This window comes from Pelobates fuscus, chromosome 9, assembly GCF_036172605.1.
Source record: "Pelobates fuscus isolate aPelFus1 chromosome 9, aPelFus1.pri, whole genome shotgun sequence".
Classification (NCBI taxonomy): Eukaryota; Metazoa; Chordata; class Amphibia; order Anura; family Pelobatidae; genus Pelobates; species Pelobates fuscus.
Window position 1 is genome coordinate 91,547,527 of NC_086325.1, and position 12,658 is coordinate 91,560,184.

The 12,658-nt window shown below is 38.1% G+C and overlaps 1 protein-coding gene across 1 annotated transcript in view; it reads right to left on the minus strand.

Annotated features, from left to right (window-relative positions):
• Positions 1-451: 451 nt before the first annotated feature.
• Positions 452-12,658, minus strand: part of OPHN1 (oligophrenin 1) — a 119,446-nt gene continuing 107,239 nt past the window's right edge. Inside the window, exons 19-25 of the mRNA XM_063432166.1 lie at positions 11,733-11,892; positions 11,254-11,398; positions 8,024-8,293; positions 7,766-7,931; positions 6,073-6,123; positions 3,653-3,703; positions 452-2,670 (exon numbers count right to left, since the gene is read on the minus strand). Of these exons, the coding sequence (XP_063288236.1) occupies positions 3,661-3,703; positions 6,073-6,123; positions 7,766-7,931; positions 8,024-8,293; positions 11,254-11,398; positions 11,733-11,892 (835 nt within the window). The 3' untranslated portion in view covers positions 452-2,670; positions 3,653-3,660. The remainder of the gene's footprint in view (positions 2,671-3,652; positions 3,704-6,072; positions 6,124-7,765; positions 7,932-8,023; positions 8,294-11,253; positions 11,399-11,732; positions 11,893-12,658) is intronic.

Sequence of the window (12,658 nt, forward strand, 5' to 3'; positions counted from 1 at the left end):
AACATGAGCAGATAAAGTAGAAAGGAACAGCTCACCTATGAAAATCCTCATGGGAAATAAAATTTATAAAAGGGGTAAAAGTAAATATAAATAAATAATTAGATCAAAATACATAAAAATAATATATATATATACGTATATATATATATATAATATATATATATATATTTATATTGTCTGGCTCTGAACTAGGGGTCTTTGGAAAGTGGTCACACCAACTAGACCCAAAAACACATATGTCCAGATTTGGCACCAACAACCCAGAGGGATGGCATATCCTGGGGGTATAACTCCTATTTCACATTTCTAAGACACTATGGACAAAGAGGGAAGAATGAATACTTTATCAAGAACCTCCTGGATATGTGGCAGAATTGTGTATCTTGGGACTCCTTAACATTTAATGCTACCAATTTAAAAAAGAAAGTCACAACAGTAAAATAAGCCTTGGTTTACATTTACATTGAGTTTATTTCATTATTTTTTTTCCTTCATTCTTTCCACTTAATACTTTTTGAAAATTGACCCTTCATACAGACAAATATTATACAGAGCAAATTTACATGACTATTCACATACAAAGAAATCTATGACTACAAAATGAGGAAAAGTGCCAACATTTTCAGGATCAAAACCCGCATGCTGGAGTTTATTGATGGTGTCACAGATCTCTCCCAAAGTCTGACCTGCTGTAAAAAACATGGCATAGTATGCACTAAAAATATACATCAGAAACACCAAGAAGTCTCTGTTCTGGTCCATACAATTGTATGTTTTAGAAATAAAATTAAGTACTTTGGATAAAGACATTTGTTAAAAATTACATAAGCTACCGGAGTTGAAATATTTTAAAAGCATACCAAGAAAAATGTTGGTACGTCTGTGTTGAAAATACAAACTATGGTCGAATTAAATTGAGTTTTCCTCCATTGCTGGTAGTGATTACTGTACCAAGTGTTCCTTTTGCAGAGGCTAAGAATGGAATGATTCACAGCTTATATAAAATCCTCCATTAACTTCTAGAAACCGAAACCTTCAATTAAAGGACACTCTATGCACCACAGCCACTTCAATTCCAGTAAAGGAGGTATGGTGCCCGGAGTCCAATGGGGAAGTGACAAACTTTAGTGTTAAACAGTTTTAAACGGTTTGGCATAAAATAAAACTACCCAGGCATCTGTGGCTCTGTCTGCCATTGGAGGGTGTAACTAATGCATTACCCATACCAAGTATAACAGCAATGGGCAGCAGTGACAGTCTGGAAACCCTCAGTCTAACTAACGTAGAAACATAAGGCCTAGCAGCAGAGAAGGTCCGGGCAGTATGTGCCCTGGGACCCTCATTTAGTGGTATACAATTCAAAAACAGTTTAACACTGAATAGTATAATGGAGACAGAGGACTCTAGGCACAAAAGCAACTTCATTGAGATGAAGTGGTTATTGTGCCTATAATGTCTCTAACTGTATGGATTGTCTGCTTAGCTGTTCTCAGATATTTTCAGCCCTGGCCTAGTATATCGATATATGATTTTATAATGACCAGGTTACATTCTTTTATAATGTGAATGTCAGTACAATTCACGCAACCAGATGGAGCTGGAATTAACCTACCCTCTTTACCTTGTTAGCCACACTAATGGTAAATTACATACACAGGTGGTAACTTACTTACACTGAAAGTCCATTAAGGCACTCAGACTCTTGAAAATGTAGGATTCATTCAAAAGCATGAGATACATTTTCTTTGTGCCCACGCATTTCCAAGGAATGACTAAACAGGACTGGCTGCCTTGATGGAAAAGTCTGATAAAAATTCTGCTTTCCCAAACAACTTTGTAACAGCCAATAACACATTAAATTCATATTTATTTTTTGTTTATATTTTAAAATATTTACTAATAATTTACTAATATAAATGTATGTAACATGCTGAAACAAAATGTGTGTGCTAGACTTCTTCCTAAGATCTTCATCAACCAAACTGAAATGTGTGTTTGTTGTGTGTTTTGTGAAATATATATTACAGTCACACACATATATAAACACATGCGTTGTACTGTAAATATTAAAATAACTAATTTCTAAACTTCCTATGAAAAATGGATAGCAGTTTGAGTTTTATAAATTCTAAAACCCAGACTAAACTATTCAATACATTTTTTGGTAGTAAACCAAATATTAACCCTTTAAATGTCTTTGAACGGCAAGTCAGGTTATCTGTGAGTGCAAAGCATGCAAAGGATTCTCAATAACACGGAAGAGGCCGACTAGCACAAGTAAGGTAAAAAACATTAGGCACCCACTCCACTCACATAAGCAGCCAGCTAATACCTGTAAATACCTTACTGCAACGGCCTACATTAAGGTAATATTTAAACATTATTTATGGTCTGTTCATTCTGATTGGAGAGTTATTGGTCCTCCAAGTGGTGGTTAAACTTTGTAACATTAAGAGCTTGCAATGCATTTGCTTCTTCAAGTGTCCATTGGCTTTTAGAAGAAATATGTAATACTTCTTGTAATATCCTGATAGTAAAAAAACAAACAAGAAGGGTAATCTTTAAAGTCCACTGCGTGGTCTCCTAATGTCTCAGCTGCCTAATAAGGTCACCATCCAGAAATGGTAGGCATCTTTCCTTGGACCAGCCAGGAAGAATTTGCATCACCACCTGTGAAAGAGCACAACATATAGGTTTTTTAAAAAAAGTATTTAAATTGACTTCTAGACTATTTGTCTAGGACCAAAGGACAGATGTCAGCACAATGTAGCCAATCTCTGAATGAATAATTTTACAAAAAACTTTTTTTGTTATTCAGTTGGCAAAACAGACAAGGATTATCAATTGTTAAGTGATTACAGTTTGGTTTCATTTATTGGAATTCAATGTCTATGGGTCTCATGTTTTCAGCATTTCAGAATACATCTAGGACTGAAATAGTAATCACTGGGCAGTATACACACAGATCTGCATAAAACAAAAAAATATCACACACACACACACACACCGAGGCGTTTGTAAATCGAGGTCCCTCTATATAACGCCTCGGTTACCATAATTTACAAACGCCTCGGTTAACATAATTTTCGGTTTACATATAAAAATCCATTGAAAATAATGCCTCGGTTTACAATTATTTTTTTCGCTATACAAAGGATAACATGAACATGTCTGAAATTGGGAGGAGCTACTGTAGCCGACACACAGAGGGTGTTCCCAGAATATTGCACGCGTTGTGAGTCGAAAGGGGACGTCAGCCAGACTAATTGATGAAACTGCAGTTTACCAATTTATTACTAATTTGTTGATATATGTGTCCTATATATAGCTCAGTTTCTCTTGAGTGTCTGTATGCTTGACCTGATGATGTTCTGTAAGAGAACTGAAATGCCGACCTGGATTTCTTTGATGTAATAAAAGGAAGATTTTTTAAATTTAGCTATTTTTTTTAACTCAGAGTGCTGGCATTTGGAATACCGGTATATATAAATTACATATATTATTTGTTTAGAGTCTCCTATATTTAAACTACATTCAGCAAAATATTGCTCACTGGAATATAGGATTGGAGCCCTAATGTGCCACGTAGATGGAGGTTTTAAATCAATAAAGTTCATTAAACAGGTCAAACTGTAATGGAAAAATTACATACCTCAATTCTCAGCTTTCCTCCAAGCTGACCCTATTGGGAGGCGACGGCGGGCTGTGTGGGCAAACAACAAAGTTTTGTGTCAGGATTGTGCACTATGGAATCCAAATTGCTCTGCAACAGTAGGGGGATTTTATCTAGTAACTATACAGTGCCCTACGCCAATATTGAATGTATGTGTGTATATATATATATAGAATTATTATTATTATTTTTTTAATAAAACTGTTTCTTGAACTAGCTATATATGTATACACACACGTGTTCTGGATATTCCTTGCACTCAGACTGTAAAAAAAAAACTAAAGTGCCAGGTGCATTCAGCAGGAGTAACCAAATGTAGATATATCCGTAGATAGGCTTGCACTCATGGTCTTCTCAGTTAAAAAAAATCATGTTTATTGAAAGAAGTTAAACCATGATTATAGTTCAGGAGACCTTCTCTCCCGTAAAGCAGAGATTGTAGGTTTCCCCCCCCACTTTATATGAATCTGAGTGCAGAACACAGCTATTTATACACAGCATTGTTGACTCTCCCAGCATGGGGTCCTCCATACAAATAAATGGACAGCCCAATTGTCCCTCCCTGCCACCACTCTGTCTGGGACTTAATTACCTTATACCCTGCAACTACAATCAGCTCTCTGCTGTGCCCTCATAGTCCTAGAGGAACAGCACACAAAGTGTCCACCAGAACCCTCCTTCTTACAATATATATCCCTGGAAAGTGCATCACCATGTGCCCTCCAAATAACTACCTGAATCCATGCCAGAGTTACAGCATGTTAACGTTTTACCGGCCTGCGCTAATCACTGATCAGGCAAGGAGTTACAGGTGTGCAACAACTTAGTCCCGGTCTACAAAAAGGGTTCCCGGATCTCTGGGGAGGGGAGCAGTGTCCAGCCTCTGATGACTCCTTGTCTTCCCGATCTCCCTTACAAATAGCGCACTATTTGGAGGTTGGTGGACCAAGAGTTACCGGCTTAAAGATTGACTGGACCTCAGCACAGTTGATCCGACGAACAGTTCCAGGGTATCTCCTGGTAAGGAATTCAATGTGTAAAACAAGTCCAGGTAATCCCCTAAGGTCCGGCTGGGAAGCACAGTAAGTGTCCTCTTTTAAGAGCTCTATGGATCAACTCAACAGTATGTGAGCAAGAGGCAGGCCTTCAAGCCTCTCCAAAAGCCTGTGGAATGTGTGCTTCCGTCACAGGATATATATGTTTGGAGTGTGACGACATCTATGATTGTAAGGATGTATACGTGGAGTGTAAGTATTATATCACTTGTTGGTTGGGGGGGAAGTTTATCATCTCTGGGGTGCAGATGTGAAGGACAGATGACAGGATCTAGCTAATAGCAAGCGATAAACACAGCTCACTAGAGGTTTTCTTTGTACTGACATCACACATTACTACAGAGTAAGAAGCTGAGAGCTGTGTTTAGAACTTGCTGAGCATAGCTCCCTGTGACTGTGCTGTACTCCACACAGCACTCTGGTCTGTAAGCTTCCAGATACCATACCAGCTTCCGTACTTTAGGTGGATGAAAGTGGAAAGCAGTGATTGGGTTTCGAAAATACAATCCCTGGAACAAATATTTATTCCAGGGATTAAATCTACTAGTTATGAGGGTTTGGGGAGGATAGAAGAGGAATTTGGTATGTAAATGGATTACCTATTGCTTTGATGTGAGGGACTAATGTGTAGTTTATCATGTATTTTTACACTGTAAGTGATCTTGATTTTCAGCCTGTGCATTTTCCATGTGCTAAACAAATAGCTTGACTCTTCAATAAAATTTTTGGGCCTCCTAATTTAGAAGCGCGGTATTCATCCTTGTACTGTGAAATGTATTAACTTCAAACAGTTTCACCTGGATCAATTTCCACTCACCATACTGGAGAAATTTAGTAAAAGTTTTAAGTCCAGCACAAATTTTGGACTATTGGTTTGCCTACAGCTGCTGGGAATAACTAGTATAAGAAAACTGCTCCTATTGAGCAAGAGTGGTCCAACGATAGACCTCCAGCTACTATTGAACTGCATCAACAGTTGCTAAACTTAAGCTGAGGTTTTATCTAAAGCAAGATGTACGAAAGGAACCCTTTAAAAAACAAATTAGCCTTTAACGCTTACATTTGAAGGCAGAGATGCACCCGATGATAAGATTCAGATTTTAAATAGTTACTCCTTCAAAGTCTGTTGAAGTTTGAATACCATAACTTTTAAAATGTATGTGAAAACAATTGGAGATATACACTTTGATTGATAGATTACCTATGAAATTGAGGTAGATAAACTGTAGCTTACTACTAACGGTATGTGGTATATTGCTAACGACAAGGCCTCTACAGAAAGAAGCATATGAGTAGAAGTGAATAAATATATATTGAAAGGACTTCTCTGGGTCAAGGTCTTACCTCTCCCTTGGTCTGGATGCCTTCTCAAAGAATTTGGTTCGGGAAGCAACTCTACAAAAGTGAAATTGAACACGATTAATTTTCCTAAAACAGTTGCTTAAAGGCAAGGAACTTATTAAGTGTTTTAACCCCTTAAGGACACATGACATGTGTGACACGTCATAATTCCCTTTTATTCCAGAAGTTTGGTCCTTAAGGGGTTAAATCAGTGGTATCTCATAATCACAATCATTTTGAATAAAGACTAAATTGGTAGTCTTGAGAGCGATTGACATGATGCCTTAATTAACCAATTAACGTGGAAAATTAATTGCTTTGGAAAGAAAGCGTTTTGCTATAACCCAACTTACTGCAAATTATCTGGGAAGCACCAGTCCTAAAAAGACACAAAGTAATGTTTACATATGTGCAATGCTAGCATAAACCCACACATGTCAACAAGCAGAATGATTCACAAAATCTGCAATTGTTGTGAATTAATGAGGGCATTACAAATGGAGATAAATTCTCTAACTCCCTACAATTCCTTGCTTAGTGCTTAAATGAGATACGGCTGTATACAATCTAAAACAGGAACAAAAAAGTACACAGTGTGCTAAGATTATAATGCACTAATGAGATCAAGATGAATAGTGCGCCCAAAAGGTGCCTGCCCCTATGAACTTGGGCGGCTAAACACCTCCACTATCCACTGGAAATCCAAGCGGATCAAAATATGGAATGAGACTCTGGTAGGTATAGGTAAAATAAATGTGCAAATTTATTGTAAAAAAGAGGCCATATATATTAGCCACACAAAGTAAAATAGAGGATAGGTCCTACGCGTTTCGTTCCTATAATTGGGAACTTCCTCAGGGACCAAAATAATACAACAGTTAAAAACAATCAATGCAAAAAATTCATACAAAATCCCCCCCCCCCCCCCCCGTTGAGTCTCTCTAAAGACTCAGTTCATTGGTGGATCCTGTGGGAGTTACCGATGTTCCTATCGTCCTGTTCAGGTGTGGAGTATCCTATCGTACTATTCAGGTGTGGAGTAGGTGTTTCGTCGTCCTTTCTTGGCGCGGCGAGATGGAACCGGAAACCGGAAGTAACGTCCGTTTAGTACTTCCACGTTCCAATAGCATATGCGTTCCAGCTTGATCAGGATAAACAATTATGTAAACAATTACATATGTGCTTTTTCTATTAGTACTCTCCCAATTATAGGAACGAAACGCGTAGGATCTATCCTCTATTTTACTTTGTGTGGCTAATATATATGGCCTCTTTTTTACAATAAATTTGCACATTTATTTTTACCTATACCTACCGGAGTCTCATTCCATATTTTGGTCCGCTTGGATTTCCAGTGGAGAGTGGAGGCGTTTAGCCGCCCAAGTTCATCGGGGCAGGCACCTTTTGGGCGCACTATTCATCTTGATCTCGTGAGTGCATTATAATCTTAGCACACTAGCATTTGTTTTACTGTATCACACTATGTGTACTTTTTTGTTCCTGTTTTAGATTGTATACAGCCGTATCTCATTTCCTTCTGTATTCACAAAGTAAAACCTTCTCCTAAATTATTTCTAAACCAAATTGTCAGTCAACATGGTGTCATTTTGAAAAGCCAACTTACAAATCGACTAGACAATAGATTAAATTAAAAAAATGTAAAAAAAAAAAAAATATGGAAGAAATGCACACTTACACAGAAGAATATATGCTCTCCTTTCCTCCAGAGATGGCTTCACTTTTTGGCTCTGTTTTCGGGAGTAGTGCTACCCTACAGGGAGGATCTGGGGGTCTGACAGGAGGTCGGGAGATAACTGGCCTTTCTCCAGGGGTGCGAGGTTTACTGGCAATATCCCCATCATCTGCAAAATGAGAAAATTATGATCATTTAAACTGAAAAAAGGGAAATTAGGCATTTATGTTTATCAGGCAAACTAGTAAAATCCAGGCTTACTTTCTCTGGGAATTATCATGGGACGTTTTGCATACACTGGAGATGCTTTGGACATCACTGAGGATTGAGGCAACTCCCCATTTAAATGGTTTGCGCTCGTCTTTGCTCCTTTGTCTTGCATGAAGGAGATCATCTTGGCAACATAATCCTCATTATAAGAATTTGAGGATGTCTGCACATCCACCCTGGGAATTGGCTTTTTGCGTTGCATTGGGAGAGGAGGCTCACTGTTGGAGAAGGACCCGTTGTGATTCTGTGATATAATGTCATCTAAAGATGTAAAATAAATCCAATAATTAATGTTTTTAATGGGCCCTGAGATTAGGACTATTAATGTTTCCTCTCACTGATTCTTTCATATCGGTCACCTTGCTGCAGTTATTAAATATTATACATTTAACACTCAAAGTAAGCTGCTACAGGTGACGGGAGTAAGTGAATCGAAATTAATGAATCATGTACAGATGATAAGAGAGGAATCATCAGAGAACCTACTCACTTTCACCACAAACTAAATTGGAGGAAGCAGATACCTTGAGGATCAAATTCAGAATTCTATTGTGCTTTGAACTTGCCAATATACTCCTTATTGACATCAATAGCAGTGCTAGGGTGGACAACCTGATTCTATGTTCACAGTCATTGCCATAATTTTGAGAGACACTGTAAATTGACTTTTGGACGTCCGCACTAAGTGCTCCACACATCCCTCCCCAACTCCAAAACAACATGAAGATGACAATAACAACTCTTATTTTGCTGATTATGTCACTTCCCAAATTCCTTCTAACAAAGAAATATGGAAAAGATAAATTAAAATGCAGTATTACATTGCAATAGAAATTGTATTTTGTGTCTCCCCCCCCCCCCCCCCCCCCCCCCCCCCCCCCCCCCCCCCACCTGACCTCCTTGCCAGCCCTCCCAGTCTGGCACCGAACATGTTTTATTTTTTTATACAATTTGATTGAGATTAGATGCCTATAAAGTGTGATCTGATTGTATGGACAATCCAGTCACCATAGCCCCTTACACTTCTTGCACTGGCTATGGGAGGAAGACAAACATCCAAGTCTTCTGCCATCCTAAATATAATAGATGCAGCTAGATGAAAAACGTGCTGCCAATATAAGTCTTCTTCCAACCCCCGCTCTGGAAGTACCAGCAAGCATGTGAACACATGGTGTTAATGTGTTAATGTGTATAGGTTAAAAAATGCTCCTTGGCTACCTATGCCTCATATAATGAGTAAAACTATGTATCCCACATTCTGTCCATGCCGGGTAGGGACTTTTATGGATATGCAGAGCATTCCTATTAAAAACAATTGGAGGAACATAAATAGCCAAGAAACTCAAGTATTGCTGATTTACAGCTAAAAATAGAAAAGGATAAGAATATTTTTCACTGTTAATTTATTTTTTTGCATTATATCCTTAAATGACATGCCTTACTCTGCAGGTTAAAAAAAGCAGGTAAATATGATGAATGTATTTATTTTTCACTGTTTGCAGCATCACAGGTCAAATTTTGGGACTCCCCAATGCCTTGCTGATGCCACCAGGATATCTTAAGCCCATGCAGCCATTCCGAGCTTAACTTCAATGTGCTTCCTAAGCTGTTTGTTCATGCAATTGTTTCTACTTTTTTGATGTGCATTCTTGTATTAAATTTTTAATATTATAGTGGCTGACACAGAGCATACTACCTTAACGGAACACTAAAGGGGTCACAAACACAAACAAGTATTCCTGACCCTATAATGCCTTCTTAAATGCCTTCTTAAATATTGTAAAATCTTACTTGTATTCAAGACTGCAGCTGCCTCTGCCCCTAAACTGCCTGCTTGCCTGACATAATCAGAAGGGATTTTGTGAGCCAATCACAATTCTTTCCCATATGATTGGCTGAGACTGTCAAAGAGCTAGATCAGGAGCAGAGACAGCATAAAAACACAGCCCTTGCCAATCAGCATCTTGTCATAGAGATGCACTGAATCAATACATCTCTATGAGGAAAGTTTGGTTCAGTGTCTACATGCCGAGGGTGGAGACACTGGCAGTACTCACAGTGTGCATCACTGCCCCAGGAAGCACCTCTGGAAGCCATCTGAGGAGTGGTCAGTGGAGTTATCCCTGGGCTGTAAAGTAAACACTGCATTTTCTCTGAAAAGACAGTGTTTACAGCAAAAAGCCTGAAGGGATTGATTATACTCACCAGAACAAATACAATAAGCTCTAGTTGTTCTGGTGACAATAGTGTCATTTTAAGCAAACGGCCTGTCCAGCTTCAATGTTCATTTCATATTAGTTAACACCTCCCATTCTCTTACCTGATGTTTGCAATGATTTGAATTCCATTTTTCCCTCTGCATTACTTATAATTTTACTTTATGCAGTGATGTTCCATAATAGAGAGTCAAGTTCCAGTGGTCTTTTTACTCATAAAACTTTAGCTTGCTATGCAGCATTTCTTATATGCATGTTGATCTTCTACAATCTCATCTAGCATGTTCATCAATGCATATAGTAATACTCGCTTTCATAATCACCTTATCTAGTACATGTTTTGAGATAGATTTTGTTGCTCGACCTTCATGCCTAGACAGGTTTGCTTCACATGATTCTTACTTTACATTTATGTATCGGTCTTTCTTTTTCAGGATGTTTTATGACTAGTACTGTATGTTGATCTTGTATACCAACCTGACATATTCGGATTCCAGAGGGGAAGCAGGGATTTAACCAGTGTCCTGTATCTATGAATCCTGGAAAAGTGCATTGGGCATGCCTGACAGACTTAAACATGTGCAGCTAGAAGATCTCTTCACTTTGCAATATACTGATTGGGAGAAAAGAGCGAGTCTGATCTAATGCAAAACAGGGTCTGGATTTCTCTCTCCATCACAATAATGGTCTGAAACTTAGATGAGGTGAGAAGAGAGAGGTAGACGGAAGAAACTCCCCCAGCTGAAAAGCGTGCCCAATAATGCAATCTGATCAAGTTTATAAGTAAGTTTATAAATGTTTATTACATACTTTTCAAAGGTTACTTTAGTTTGTATATGTGTTTATTTGTTTTTAAACCAACAAGCAAAGACTTATAAACTAATTGGCAAGTGATGTATGTCCCTACTAAATTATTAAATAATAATAATAATGCATGTCAACAGTAGGCTGAAGATTATTGTTTAACGTTAAACTCTTTGTAATTGTATTTAAAAAATATGTTACCTTCCCCTTCACTTAACCCATGATGAAGTCCACACCTCCCTCTTGGTTGACGCTTTGAGATGGTAATAGGTTTATGAGTTCGGGGTGTTATCCGTGGTGGTGGTACAGGTGGTGCAGTGTTTTCTTCTGGAGGACTAGAGAATATCTGCCAAATGAACAAGCTAGTGTCATAAACAGGGCCGGATATCCCATAGGCATAATGGACTAGGGGCGGCAGGCATATATATGCATATATATGTATATATAATTATACAACAGCCCGTCTTCCCCAAACATACAACAGCTACTGTTTCCCCCTAACAGTCTTATCACCCCAACATATGCTGCCCCACAAGCACCATCACCAGAAACAAGCAACACCTCAAGCAGTGTCCTATCCAATCACATACATCAAACATTGGCATAAATGTATATATGAAGGGTATGTTATGGATTCTTATACTGGTGAATTTGTTGTCTGGTGATTTATATTTTCTCACCTTATCACAATGTTCTATGAGAAGTTCAACCACAATATTTTGAAACTTTATGTTCATCATGGCGGCCACAGTGTCCTCCTGAGCTCTCATTAGAGTTGGGCCAAAAATGACCCCCATATTAGATGGTGACATGAGGTTCTGCTTGCTGTATTCACAGACCCTACAAATATTAAAAAAAAAAAAAAATATCTAAAATGGCAATTATGAGATATCAAGGAAAATAGATCTGATAAAACAAACACAAATACAAACAAAGATGGCTTATATATGGAGATAGTTTTCAAACCACTATTTTCCTGCAAAAGGCTGCCATGATCAAGAATCCTCCAGCAGTAATTATATCTATCACTAAAGAGACATTAAGTTTTAGGCGTCACCCCAGTGCCCCAGTCTATGGTCCAACTTTAATTTAATCTTGCTATTTCCTAAGATCCGAAAGATGCATACTTCTCTTTAGTTCTAGATTTGGTTAAATACTCCCAGAATGAGAGCCCTGTCTTGCCAACTCAGGTTCTCTACAGGACTTAAAATTTAAATATGATGTTCGGGGCCGTGTTGGAATTTTGCAGGCTATTTCTACTCCTGCTACAGAACGTTTACAGCGTTTTTATAAAGAGATTGACACCATGTATTGTCAGTGTAATGCACTACACTAGGCCACATGTCTAATAAACACTTTCTGTGCAGTAGTGTATAGGGTATAATTAACAAAAAATTGTTTTGTTACTACTCGGGACATGCTATGTAAGCATCTTCTGCAATCTAGTTTTCTTCTACCTCTCCTTCGATAGCAGGATTAGTGCAAGAACTAAGAAATACTAAGAAATAATAAAAGAATAAACAATACTGTAAAAGAAAAGTTAACATATCCCTTTACTTCAAAACGCCATGAATTATGAACAGCTACTTGCACGCTCTGGTAGCCT